This window comes from Elgaria multicarinata, chromosome 20 (genome assembly GCF_023053635.1).
Source record: "Elgaria multicarinata webbii isolate HBS135686 ecotype San Diego chromosome 20, rElgMul1.1.pri, whole genome shotgun sequence".
NCBI lineage: Eukaryota > Metazoa > Chordata > Lepidosauria > Squamata > Anguidae > Elgaria > Elgaria multicarinata.
In genome coordinates, this window is record NC_086190.1 from 6,854,176 (window position 1) to 6,868,432 (window position 14,257).

At 44.1% G+C, this 14,257-nt stretch overlaps 1 protein-coding gene across 1 annotated transcript; it reads right to left on the reverse strand.

The window, feature by feature from the left end:
- Positions 1 to 351: 351 nt before the first annotated feature.
- LOC134411432 (arylacetamide deacetylase-like 4) lies at positions 352 to 13,838 on the reverse strand. The gene is made up of 3 exons (XM_063145219.1): positions 13,679 to 13,838; positions 7,441 to 7,504; positions 352 to 1,134 (listed from the first exon to the last, which is right to left on the reverse strand). Exon 3 carries the CDS (start codon positions 1,062 to 1,064, stop codon positions 360 to 362), a length of 705 nt encoding a protein of 234 aa, XP_063001289.1. The 5' UTR covers positions 1,065 to 1,134; positions 7,441 to 7,504; positions 13,679 to 13,838; the 3' UTR covers positions 352 to 359.
- Between the last annotated feature and the right edge of the window lie 419 nt (positions 13,839 to 14,257).

Consider the following 14,257-nt stretch of genomic DNA (forward strand, 5'->3'; position numbering starts at 1 on the left):
CACGTATCCTCCAGATCATTGACATGACTGTGGATAATGGGAGTTGCAGTCTAAACTATCTGGGGAGAACCAGGTTGTGGGAGGTTAATTTACACTTTCTGTACAGTTTATTTATTTATTTATTTATTTATTATTGCATTTCTATAATGCCCAATAGCAGAATCTCTCTGGCCGGTTTATGTATTAAATTTATCTGTGTATTAAAAATAATGAACTTGAACAATTGTTGACCAATTAACTGGATGGACCTTTTTCTGCCAAACAAAAAGTGAACTGATTAATCCATTAAATGTTCCACCCATGTTGGATGGGCTAGGATATTACAATGTACATTACTTCTGAAACTGGCAAATTCAGATTTATAGGCCTCTGATATAGTTAACTATGCTATCCATCCCTTCTTCGCAGCATGAAAAATTTGCTATCCAATGATTAATATAAAATAGTGATCCATGGAATCCATCTTCAAAGTGATGCCAAGACACTGGGACATCATTGTCTTCTAATCGTTTTTTGTACAAGATTCCATCATCTCTCAGAACATCGTATTGACCTGTCAAAATGAAAGTCTGTGGAAGCTGTCGAATGATGGCATCTTCAACTAATAGTGGAGAAAGCAGTGGCCCATACAAATGGTCTATAAGCTCTTGCATATCAGCAAAAGGGGCTGTGTATTTTCGAGCTTTGGTTTCCCTTACTTTGAATTCCTCAGGGATATTGTCTGCGCTCAGCAATTTCCTGTATTTCATTTTCATATCACTGGGGATGAGGAGGCCTTCCAGAAATAAGTCTTCAAATCCTCTGTCTATCTGCATATACTGCAGTGCAAATTTCACAGCTTGCCTCCGAGTCAATGGGGGGGCATAAGCATTTTGCATGTATGAAGGCAAGCTGTATTTCACAACCTGAAGAAAAGGATAGATCAACATCTGAGAACACAGCTTGGGAACATCATCTCTCTGTGCAATCATTTGGCAAACGGAAGCTGCAAGTAAACCCCCAAAGCTGTCTCCGGAAATTATGATGCGGTCAGGATCCACCCCATAGTCTTCTGCGTGTTTCATAAAATGTATGGCAACATCCAAACATTCCTGGAATTGCACTGGATAGGGCTGCTCAGGAGACAGGGTATATCTGTGAAATCAAGGGACATTTTTTAAGAAGCTTGTCCTGCCTCATCTGGTCGTAGAACAAAACGACTATGGCCCATACCGTGGGGGAAATACAGCAAGTCAAAAATCTGAGTCTAAAATTCTGTTTTGTTTGGGGTTTCATTTTGCTTTGCTAAAATCAAATTATGCTTCTACATTTTATTTGGGCCATTTATGCCCATAATGTTGCATACATGATGGCCTTACTGCTGCCATTTATACAACATTTAATTTCCAGAATATGAATAGCCAGTTTAAAAGAGAATGATGAAGCCTCAAAGATAGCAAAGGCTGCAGGCGCTCCTCCGACAGATCCAGGGCTCTAGGAGAGGAGCAGGAGACTCACAAAGCTGGATGGGTGGCTGTCAGGATCAGCATAAGGAGATCTGAAGTAGGGCTGTGCAAGGACACCCCCCCCCCCGATCTGCCTCAGAGGTTGGTCTACCCTGTGCCTGTTTGCATTCTCTTCCCCTCCTTATTGTTTTACTATGATTTTATTAGATTGTAAGCCTATGCGGCAGGGTCTTGCTATTTACTGTTTTACTCTGAACAGCACCATGTACATTGATGGTGCTATATAAATAATAATAATAATAATAATAATAATAATAATAATAATGGTCTGGAGCCCTCGAAGCAGCCCCAATCTGCCTTGGGGTTGCTTCAAGGGTTGCCTGACTCGCCTCGGTGCCGAAGCCGAGGCGAGATTCAGGCCCTATAGGCAACTTGGACTTTTCTAGTTGCTGACTGTGCAGCCAGCACCTGGAAAAGCCTCCACTCAGCTAAAAACTTTTCTGTTCCCTATAGCTTTTAAATATTGAGTTTGTTCTGACTCTATACTGTTTAGCTTCACCCTACCCAGTGCTTGTTTACATGTGCCTGTTTGCATTCTCTTTCCCTCCTTATTGTTTACTACAACTCTATTAGATTGTAAGCCTATGCGGCAGGGTCTTGCTATTTACTGTGTAATCTGTACAGCACCATGTACATTGATGGTGCTATATAAATAAATAAATAAATAATAATAATAATAATAATAATAATAATAATAATAATAATCTGCTGTCATCATTGCCACCACCTCATCACTCCTGCAGGCTTCTGGCGCATGTGAAAATAACCAGGTTGCACGCAATTTTAAGATATCGCAGGGGCTCTGATGATTAGTACTTCTATGGCCACCGTAGTTTGTGGCCATAGAGGTACTAATCAATCAGAGCCCCCTAAGGAGGTTCGCTTGGCACCTACATTATACGCTTTTAGATGCCTGGTGAAGACCTTTTTATTCTCTCAGCATTTTAACAGTCTATAAATAAATTTTAACTTGGTGTTTTAAATTGGTAATTTTGCATTGCTGCTGTTTTTATCTGGTCGAGGTTTTATATTGTATTTTATACTATGGTTTTATACTGTTGTTTTATACTTTGGATGTTTTTAATTTTTGTGAACCACCCAGAGAGCTCCGGCTATTGGGCAGCATAGAAATGTAATAAATAAATAAATAAATAAATAAATATCTTAAAATTGCGTGCAACCTGGTTATTTTCACATGCACTGGAAGCCCGCAGGAGCGAGGAGGAGGTGGCTATGATGGCAGCAGGTAAGGACCGCCCAGTACCGCTCTGAACCAGCCCGAGGCACCCCAAAGCTTTGGAGCCAATCGGCTTCAGCTATGGAGCACCTCGGGCTGAGCCAGAACCACCTCGGAACCTCGGCACTACGAAGGTGGTGCCGACATGAGAATTTTGGATTCTGGGACCACAGGCTACGCTACTTGGAACATGGACTGCTGGCAAGGGATGGGCTGCACCTCACAAGGGCTGGAAAGAATGTGTTCGGCCACAGCATGAAGAACTTGATCAGGAGGGCTTTAAACTGAATCTTACGGGGGCGGGAGACGTAAACCTCGAGGCAACAATGGATGAAGGCCAAGGCACCACAGTACAGAGAACAGCTCCAATAGTGCCCCAAAATAGTGTCCGCAACAATGTAGGAACAAAGCCAGACTATAAAACACATGGTCTTCGATGTCTATATACTAATGCCCAGAGCATGGGAAACAAACAGAATGAACTTGAACTCTTATTACATGAAGGCAAATACGACTTGATAGGTATAACTGAAACTTGGTGGGATGACTCCCATGACTGGAATATAGCAATTGAAGGATATAACTTGTTCAAAAAGAACAGAAGAAATAGAAAGGGAGGTGGAGTTGCACTATATGTTAAAAATACCTATACCTGCACAGAAATACAGGAGGATCAGACTGGGAGCCCCATCGAGAGCATCTGGATTAAAATAAATGGAGCAAGGAATAAAAAGAACATGATAATCGGAGTCTACTACCGACCACCCAATCAAGGAGAAGACGAGGATGAAACTTTTGAGAAACAAATTGCCAGTGTTTCAAGGAAGTGTGATGTAGTAGTGATGGGGGACTTCAATTACCCTGATATCTGTTGAGAGACCAATACTGCCAAAAGCGGCCCTTCCAAGAAATTCCTGACATGTGTGGGTGATAACTTTCTCCTACAGAAAGTGGAGGAAGGAACTAGAGGATCGGCAATCCATTTCTTGATATTGACCAATAGGGATGACTTAGTGGATAAAGTGGCAGTTACGGGAACTCTGGGGGAAAGTGACCACGTCATACTTGAATTCTTGATTATGAAGGAGACAAAAGTTGAGTGTAGCCATACACGTACTCTGGATTTTAGCAAAGCTGATTTTAATAAACTCAGAACTATGATAAGTAAGGTCCCGTGGCAAGTGAGCCTAATGAGAAAAGGCTCCACAAAATGTGGCTCCACAAAAAGCTTAGAGATGACCTGAAAACAAAAAAGGGATACATATAGGAAGTGGAAGGAAGGACAGGCAACAAAAGAAGAGTACAGACAAGTGGCGCAGAAGTGCCGAAATGGTATCAGGAAGGCTAAAGCTCAGAATGAGCTGAGATTAGTGAGGGATGCTAAAAGCAATAAAAAGGCTTTCTTCAGATATGTGAGTAGGAAAAGACAGAGGAAAGAAATGGTGGTTCAACTGCTTAATGAGGATGGCAAATTGATAACAGATGACAAAGAAAAGGCTGAAGTGCTCAATTCCTACTTTGCCTCAGTCTTCTCCCAAAAGTGGGTTTATGACCCCCCTGGAAAAAGTGAAGCAGAAGTTGAGGGGGCAGGATTACAGTTTGAGATTGATAAACAAATGGTCAAAGAACACCTAATTTCCGTGACTGAGTTCAATTCTCCAGGGCCCGATGAACTGCATTCTAGAGTAATGAAGGAGCTAGCAGAAGAACTCTCTGAACCTTTGTCTATTATCTTTGCAAAATCATGGAAGACGGGTGAGGTGCCGGATGACTGGAGGAGGGCTAACGTTGTCCCTATCTTCAAAAAGGGCAAAAAGGAAGAACCTGGGAACTACAGACCAGTCAGTCCGACATCCATCCCTGGGAAAATTCTGGAGCAGATTATAAAGAAGTAAATCTGTAAACACCTTGAAATCAATGCAGTGATCACTAGAAGCCAACATGGATTTGTCAAGAACAAGTCCTGTCAGACAAATTTGATCTCATTTTTTGATAAGGTAACCTCCTTTGTGGACCGTGGGAACGCTGTGGACATCATATATCTTGACTTCAGCAAAGCTTTTGACAAAGTACCACATGACATTCTGATTAACAAACTAGCTAAAAGTGGGCTAGATGGAACAACTATTAGGTGGATTCACAGTTGGCTACAGAATCGGACTCAAAGTGTACTTATTAATGGAACCTTCTCAAACTGAGGAGAGGCAACGAGTGGGGTACCGCAGGGCTCAGTCCTGGGCCCAGTGCTCTTCAACATTTTTATTAATGATTTGGACGAGGAGGTACAGGGAACGCTGATCAAATTTGCAGATGACACCAAATTGGGTGGGATAGCTAATACCCTGGAAGACAGAAACAAACTTCAAAGTGATCTTGATAGGCTGGAGGGCTGGGCTGAAAACAACAGGATTAAATTTAATAGGGACAAATGACAAGTTCTACATTTAGGAAATAGAAACCAAAGGCACAGTTACAAGATGGGGGATCCTTGGCTCAGCAATACTACAAACGAGAAGGATCTTGGAATTGTTGTAGATTGCAAGCTTAATATGAGCCAACAGTGTGATACGGCTGCAAGAATGGCAAATGCTATTTTGGGCTGCATTAATAGAAGTATAGCTTCCAAATCATGTGAGGTACTGGTTCCTCTCTATTCGGCCCTGGTTAGGCCTCATCTAGAGTATTGCGTCCAGTTCTAGGCTCCACAATTCAAGAAGGATGCAGACAAGCTGGAGCGTGTTCAGAGGAGGGCAATGAGGATGATCAGGGTTCTGGAAACACAGCCCTATGAAGAGAGACTGAAAGAACTGGGCATGTTTAGCCTGGAGAAGGGAAGATTGAGGGGAGACATGAGAGCACTCTTCAAATACTTAAAAGGTTGTCACACAGAGGAGGGCCAGGATCTCTTCTCGATCCTCCCAGAGTGCAGGACACGGAATAATGGACTCAAGTTAAAGGAAGCCAGATTCCAGCTGGACATCAGGAAAAACTTCCTGACTGTTAGAGCAGTGCGACAATGGGATCAGTTACCTAGGGAGGTTGTGGGCTCTCCCACACTAGAGGCATTCAAGAGGCAGCTGGACAAGCATCTGTCAGGGATGCTTTAGGGTGGATTCCTGCATTGAGCCGGGGGTTGGACTCTATGGCCTTGTAGGCCCCTTCCAACTCTGTTATTCTATGATTCTATGATTCTATGACCTCAGCCCGAGGCAATGCCCAGCCCTAATCTGAAGCACTTTGGACTGACATGACATTGTCTTAAGAATCTTGTCCTTCCTCATTTGCCAGTAGAACAAAATAATTACGTCTCAGGTCATAGTGCAAAACGCAGTTAAATTTTTGTTTTATTTGGAGTCTTGTTTTGTTGAAAGAGAATTATGCTTCTTATCTGAATTTCTCCCCAGCTGTTTGAATTCTGGGTTAACTGACAAAGTTTCTAAAGGGGAATTGCAGTATTAGGAATTCCCTATTTTTCTGTTCTTATGGGTTTTTTAATTTTGCATGAAGAAGACACTGGAGTGTTGTCGTTTTTCCTGACAAAACATTCATGGTTCGCTGCTGCCACCACTTGAGGAATTTTCCTGCCATTTCTCCAGAGTATCCTCAAGAATGAAAAGGCAACTAAATTTCTGCTGTCTAAACTGCCCGTTCCAATTTACATGAGTATTAACTTCCACTAAGCCATGCTGGATAAATAACAATATGTGTATTTTCGAATTTAGCTACAGCAACATGAATCTGGATTCTAAAATCCCGCGAACAGCCTCCTCTGCGTACTTGTCTACCTCTATTTCTATGGGTAGAGGTGACAAGAATGATGAGGGGAGAGGGGTGGCAAAGCTGGCGCTCTCACACACCCCCGGTCCCTGTATTCGCATTTTGAATTAATTCACAAGGAGAATAATTGGATTGGGCTAGATTGTCAAAATAACCTGTACAAGCATACAGAAAGAGTATGAATGTGTGTTTCGGGGTCACGTGAATTTCCCTCTTGTGAAATCCAGTCCCTGTACATACTTTCAGGCACTGTATCACGCAAACGCAGTCACAATGACTACGTTCAGACATCACAATAACCAATGGCAGTTTAAATAACTGACATTTGGTTATTTAACCCACTGTGGGTTGTCATGTTGTGTGGAGGGAGTTTTTAAACCGACGATTGGTTATTTGGCTGAAATAACCAACGCTATGCGAAGCTGGTTATTTGTAACCAACTGTTGGTTATCATGATGTTTGGAGGGCACTGTTGGTTCTTTCATCAGCCACAGAGTCGCTAGGCAGGAGTGGACAAAGTGGCAGCTGCCGCTCTAGTCCAGCTGGCAAGATAAAATGTGCATTTCTTTCAAGACTACCCATACTCCCCCAAATCATTTCATTTGATACAGGTTTGTGTGTGCTCTTCTCTAAAATATGCATTGTGTGCACATTTCCCACTAATGTACGTGTTTCCCCCAAGCATTTCCCCCCTGACAAACTGCATTGCTAAGCTCAGAAAAATGGGAATCTTGGTCTGGGCTCACTTATTGGTTCAGGAAGTGCAAATATGGCGAATATACATTAAAATCTGGGGAGAACGAATTCTTCACCTTTCTCTCTCCATGGGCATCCAGTTTTCTACTGTGGTAAACAGAATGTTGGGCTAGATAAGCGTTTGGTCTAATCCAGGGCTTTTATTATGTTCAAAACTTCACTTACCCCAATGACAAAACCACTGAGTCACTCTCTTTGGAAATGTAGCGGCAGAATCTTTCATAGATATCTGGGGTGGTGGGGAAACAAATCAAAATTCTCACAATAATGATCATATCATTCAATAATGCTTACCATTTGTACTGTGATTTTGAATGTACAAAGCACTTCACACACTATCTCAATAATTATGATGAACTCCCATGTTACAGGTGGTCGGGCTGAAAGCATAATGGTTTTTACAGGCTTCTCATTGGGCTGGTGGCTGAGTCAACATTTATCCTGGGGATCAAAGAATTCACACCCCTAGCTGATAGTCAGTAACACTCCTAATTGTTCCATTGATTGTTCCATGTCTGCATGTTATGTGCCCCTTAGATGTGTGGTAAACAGTAACATTCAAGAACTTGGCAGTGGCCAGCAAGAAGGCTCTCTCTCTTGCTACCATGGCACAATAGCCTCAGCTGTTTAAACATACTCTGTCTTGGCCACTGCCAAAACCTGGCATCTGGATTTGTGAAGGTTTGAGGTTTACAGAGGCAAGGTAATAAAGTCAGGCCTTAGAAGTCTGGGATTTTTTTTCCTGTTGGGAGGGGGTATCCTGGAGAGGAGTTGTTTCATTTCTCCAGTTAAGTTTCATTTCTTCAAGACTGCAACGGTAGTTTCTGCTTTGGGGGAAAGGGATATAAAAGAATGAGAGTGCTAAGAGAAGAGAGCCAGAAAAGATCGAAGCATGAGGAAAGAGCAGGAAAGGACTAGAGCATGAAGAAGAAGAAGCTGGCAAAGCCTAAATGCAGCTAGGGTAAAAGAATTTGTGTTTTTGCAACATTTATTTTCTTTTAATGCATTCATATTTATTTATTATGTATTAAAACATTTGTATCCCACCCTATATCACAAGGATCTCAGGGTGGCGTACAGATAAAATCACTCAGCTCTATTGACTAAATACCTTTACTTGTAATTTGGTTGTTTTAATATTCTAGTAAATTGTAGTGTTAAGCCACAAATGTCTAGAGTTGGATTGTTGTGAAATTCTGCTGGGGTCTGCAAGAGCAGTGGATGCCCTTGCATCCGGCCCTCAGGAGCCCAAGTGCACCCTGTGCTGGGGTGGACCTGTGCCCATGGGCTCATGGAACCCAAGGGCACTCAGGCATGGGTCCATCCTGGATTGTGTACTGTGCCCTCTCCCCCTCCGTGATAATGGCAGCCATCAGTAGCATGGAAAGGGAAAACATGTGATTTCCCCAGCCTTAGGGAAATTGCATGTTACTCCTCACCCCACCTCGCCAATGGGGGTCTTAAAGAATCTATTACCACTTGTGTTTATAGGACCTTTAAGGCACCCACGTGGAAGTATGTAGGAAAACAAACTTTAAAGAGAGAGAGAGAGAAAGTTTCGAAAGAACCCACTACTGCCACTGCTAAAGGTAATTCTGCCCCATTGCCCTAAACCAGCCTCAGGCCTACCTAAGTATCTTCTCTCCAGTTGGAATCAATCTGAATAATAATAATAAGAAGAATATAAAAATGCCAGTGATAAAAGCAAAGATGTGTCTAAATGAGACTAGAGATAAGTCTTGGAATAAGAATATCCATTCTGTAAATGTGTTAAAATATTTGTATTATAAATTTCAAAGTGCTGTTGGATATTCTGCTTCTTCACTCTCCACCCCACCCATGTAGGACTGCTCTACCCATTGCATTATGATTTGTTCCATTCTGTATTTTTCTAATGTGGGTCCATGGTTTAGCGGTAGAGCATCTGCTTTGCATGCTGAAGGTTCTAGGTTCAATCATTGGCATCTCCAGGTAGGGTAGGAAATCTCTTACCTGAAACCCTGGGGAACCATTGCTGCCAGTCAGAGTCAACAATATTGGGCTAGATGGAGTAATGTTTTGATTCAGTATAAGGCAGATTCCTACATTCCTAATATACATGGGTTGCATTTGTGTGAATCAGTAATACATTATTATTATTATTATTATTATTATTATTATTATTATTATTATTATTTATTTATTTATATAGCACCATCAATGTACATGGTGCTGTACAGAGTAAAACAGTAAATAGCAAGACCCTGCCGCATAGGCTTACAATCTAATAAAATCATAGTAAAACAATAAGGAGGGGAAGAGAATGCAAACAGGTGCAGGGTAGGGTAAGCAGGCACAGGGTAGGGAAAAACTAACAGTAGAAAGTAACAGTAGAAGTCTGCACAACATCAAGTTTTAAAAGCTTTAGGAAAAAGAAAAGTTTTTAGTTGAGCTTTAAAAGCTGTGGTTGAACTTGTAGTTCTCAAATGTTCTGGAAGAGCGTTCTAGGCGTAAGGGGCAGCAGACGAAAATGGACGAAGCCGAGCAAGGGAAGTAGAGGCCCTTGGGCAGGCGAGAAACATGGCATCAGAGGAGCGAAGAGCACGAGCGGGGCAATAGTGTGAGATGAGAGAGGAGAGATAGGAAGGAGCTAGACCGTGAAAAGCTTTGAAGGTTAACAGGAGAAGTTTATATTGGATTCTGAAGTGAATTGGAAGCCAATGAAGAGATTTCAGAAGCGGAGTAACATGGTCGGAGCGGCGAGCTAAGAAGATGATCTTTGCGGCAGAGTGGTGAACAGAAACCAACGGACTGATGTGAGAAGAAGGAAGGCCAGAGAGAAGAAGGCTGCAGTAGTCCAACCGTGAAATAACCAGTGCATGAACAAGCGTCTTGGCAGAAGAGACAGACAAAAATGATCGAATCCTGGCAATATTATACAGGAAAAATCGACAAGATTTAGCTACTGCCTCAATATGAGGAATAAAGGAGAGTGAGGAGTCGAAGATAAAGCCAAGTGTACACACACAGGGAGAGAGAGAGAAAGAGAAAGAGAAAGAGAAAGAGAAAGAGAAAGAGAAAGAGAAAGAGAGAGCGAGAGAGCGCCTTGATGCAATTCTAGGTAGGAACACATCAATGTTGGGTTTTGTGGTGTTTATCTATACACGTCTGTGCACCAGCATAACACCACATGGCCCCATCATGCATGTGAAGAGCATAGACATGGTGACATCATTCTTCTTTTTTGGCAATATAAAATAATAACAAGCACCTGTGCAGTGATAACAGAGGGGGAAAGAAACCAATGAAGAAACTGAAAACCGAGGGCATGTCTACACTGACTTACCTACTTCCAGGATCATCGCCCTGGGTCTACACATGGCACGTGACATCCCAGGAGGAAGAGGATGTCGCACCCGCCATTTTGTTTGTTTGTTTTATCAGAAAAGAGCGCACGAGTGCTCAAAGACCTTGCTCCCCTACCCCACCCCCGATGGGCACGGAGCTCCTGAGGAGCTCCGTGGCCCGTGCCTGGTTCAAGGCTCCTCGCAGTTACTCACAAGGTGTCGGGACGAAAATGGGTTGCCCGGCCACACATCCCGCGGTCTCAGGATCATCCTGGGACCACGGGAAGAACTGATTTTAAAGTGTAGGGCCATATTCCAGGGAAATGGAGGGATCATCCCTCCCTGCTCCTGGGATCCCCTGTGTGCCATGTGAACGCACAGGGATGATCCCTGGACAATCCCTGGGATATCACCCCATCTAGACATGCCCTGAGTCAAGATGTGCAGGCTCCTCATCTGCAACTAATTTTATGGAATTTGAGAGCAGTGGAATGCAGAGTGGAACAAACCCACAAGAAGACAAGGAATGCAATGAGGGAAATGTACTCACCCCATGAGAAGGAACGTTGGAAAAACCTGCCACAGACCTGAATGAGGTCCACAGCAGACAAGCTCTTTCTGCTAGTGGGTCGTCTAGATTTCGGGGGGGGGGGATCCTCTGCAAACAGGGCAAGATATGCCCATTGCTGCTGCAGTTTCCATATTTCGGACAAATTACGTCTGCAATTAGCACATTTTACAGAATTTGTGACCATAAAGTGCATAGTTATTCATAAATCGCTGCCAAAATTTACAAATAACTAAGCACTTAACAGCTGCAAATTGCATAAAATATTCAAATTAGGGCAATAATTTGCTCAAGATACAGAAACTGCAGATGCAATTAGCGTATTTGTGACATATTCACAGAGGGGGAGAACCTCACCTAAATCCAGAGAATGCATCTGGGGGTCTGAGGAAATCCATTGAGCCCTAAGAATGCTGGATTTCCCCATGATTGACCCCACCCCGGACCAAACATTGGGGGATTTGTACATCCCTACCTATGACTGTGATCAAGTAGTGTAATTTATTGTTTCCAGTCTACCAGCAGCAATTATAGTATGGTATATAACAACAAGGTAGACATTAGTTCAAATTTAAGGCCCACCCTGAACTCACTGGGACTTAGTAAACTTACACTACATATGTGGTGGTTATTCCCTCTTTTTGTAAAAACTTCATTGGAGGTCAAACCAACCCCCAAGTGGCTAGGAAGCCCAGGGGCCACATGCAACTTTCAAAATGGATCTGGAATGTCCCTAGAAATGCCGCTCTATGACAAGCATTACTTCCAGAGATATTGTATGGAAAACAAGATGGCTGCCCAGATAACAATTTAGTCCTTCCTTTAGGCCATGGCTAGACGAGGGAGTAAAAGGGCAACCATCTTACAATTTTATGATCACGAGAATGTCGCCCTGGTTTACACATGGTATGCAACGTCACGGCCACCATTTTCTTGTTTTTAAAAGAGACAGAGCGCACGGGCGCTCATGCACAAAAGGTCAGGGTTTTTAAAAATAAAATAAATTTCCCTGCTCCCGGCACCCCACCCCCAATGGGCACAGAGCTCCTGAGGGGCTCTGTGCACCGTGCCTGGCTCCCGGCTCCTCGCGGTTACTCGCAAGGAGCCGGGACAAACTGCGACACCCACCCACACATTCCATGGTCTCGGGATCATCCTGAGATGGTGGGAAAGTGGGATTAAAGGGTAGGGCCATATCCCAAGGGAAAGGGGAGGATCATCCCTCCCTGCTCCTGGGATGCCCTGTGTGTCATGTGGACACACAGGGACGATCCCGGGGCAATCCCCAGGATATCGCCCTGTCTAGCTGTAGCCTCAGGCCTTTGCTAGACCTGCCGGCTTACGCCGGCAGGGAGGCGGGGCTGAGGCGCGCTAACGTTAGCGCGCCTCCCCCACGCTTCCAGACGGCGGAGCCGCAGGGAGGACGGAAGCCCTGCGGCGTCCGCCATTTTTTGTTGTTGTTTAAAGGGGCCGCGGGTGGCCCGAAGACACCGGGAAGGTAAGGGTTTGTTTTTAAAACCGGGAGGGGGGAGGATGGCAGGGTGGGTGGCAAGGGGGGGCGGGTGACAGAGGGAGCGCCGCGCGCCGCCGCCGCTCGCAGGCGAGCGGCGGCGGCGGTGAGCGGCGCTCCCTCTGTCACCCGCCCCCCCTTGCCACCCACCCTGCCATCCTCCCCCCTCCTCTCTCTTTCCCCCCCGCCCCCGGGCCGATGGGTACAGCGCTCATATGAGCGCTGTGCCAGGCCGATCCGCGGCTTTTTGCGGCTCCTCGCAAGTAAGCGAGGAGCCGCGAAAAGCCGCGGAAGTCTCACACTTCCCCCAGCCCCGGCCTGAGGCCGGAGCTGGGGGAAAAGTGCGCCATAAGCGACTTTGCTTATGGCGCGCTAGACCAGGCCTCACTGCGGCCTGCCGCTGGATTCCCCTGTGCGTCATCTGGACGCACAGCAGGGAAACCGGGTTGGAAGGCGCGCTAAGGCCTGGTCTAGCAACGCCCTCAGTGTGAGCCCCTGATTAAATAGACAGGAAATTTCTGATGTAAGAAAGAGTGCTTCCATTATACTGTAGGATGCAGGAGACACCGCTGCTAAGGTTGTCATATTGCTCATACTTGCCTGAGAGTAAGTTCCATTAAATTCAGTAGGGTTACTTCTGAGTGAACATGGACAGGATTGCATTACACATTTCTCTGCTGCAAAGACCATTCTAAAACAGTGGCTGCAAAGCAAGCATTTTGGGAAATTCCATCTCTTTATTTATTTATTTAAAACATTTGTGTCACACCCTATATCACTAGGATCTCATGGCAGCAGGGGTTATGAAAGTATTAAGAAATGAAAGCAGGTTCATTTGAACCCCTTCCAGACTTAAAAGAAAGAAAGTAAAACAGAAATGGCGTTTTGGAGAAATATAGATCTCCTTCTGACCAAACCACATTTGAAGTATGACTTTCAGAGAAACAAAAAGTCACCGTTTTAGTGAATTCTACTCATCATCTGGTCCACTTTCCTTACCAATGGTTCCCAAGGTGCCAGCTCCTCCATGTATGAAAAGAAAACCCTTTTTTACAGTCTGAGCTGCTTTGGGCTGATATAACCTCACTGGGACAGCTTCAATATGTAGACTCTTGATGGAGAGGTCAGCATCTTTGAAAGGAGGGAATCTGTCCAGGAGGAAATTCACAAAATGGTACTTATTGCAGAGACCTATTTTCCAAATGACGTAGTCCTGTTTGAGATGAGAGAAAGGAAGTTTATTAAATAGCGCTGTATGAACATTTTCATTCATATTTGTAAATCATCCAAACATGTTCCATTCACCACCCGAGACACGATTGTGAGTGGGAGCAGAATTTTCACAATTCCCAAAACTTGCTTTCACATTTGAAAATGTGCACTTATGCAAATGGCACTTCCAAAAATGCCAACGTCCAGAAATAACTCCCCCCCCCCAAAAAAAAATCTTCAGTTTTACACTTTAGCATACGGGGGGAAATCAGATTTTCCTGATTGAAGAAAACAAAAGACACTTGTGTTCAGGAAGGTCAATTAAGCTTCAAGGAATAATTTGGAGAACATCAAGAAACTTGAACA

Bases quoted from the DNA above. Each gene is read 5' to 3' on its own strand.
- LOC134411432 (XM_063145219.1), bottom strand. From the start codon at position 1,064: ATGAAACACGCAGAAGACTATGGGGTGGATCCTGACCGCATCATAATT.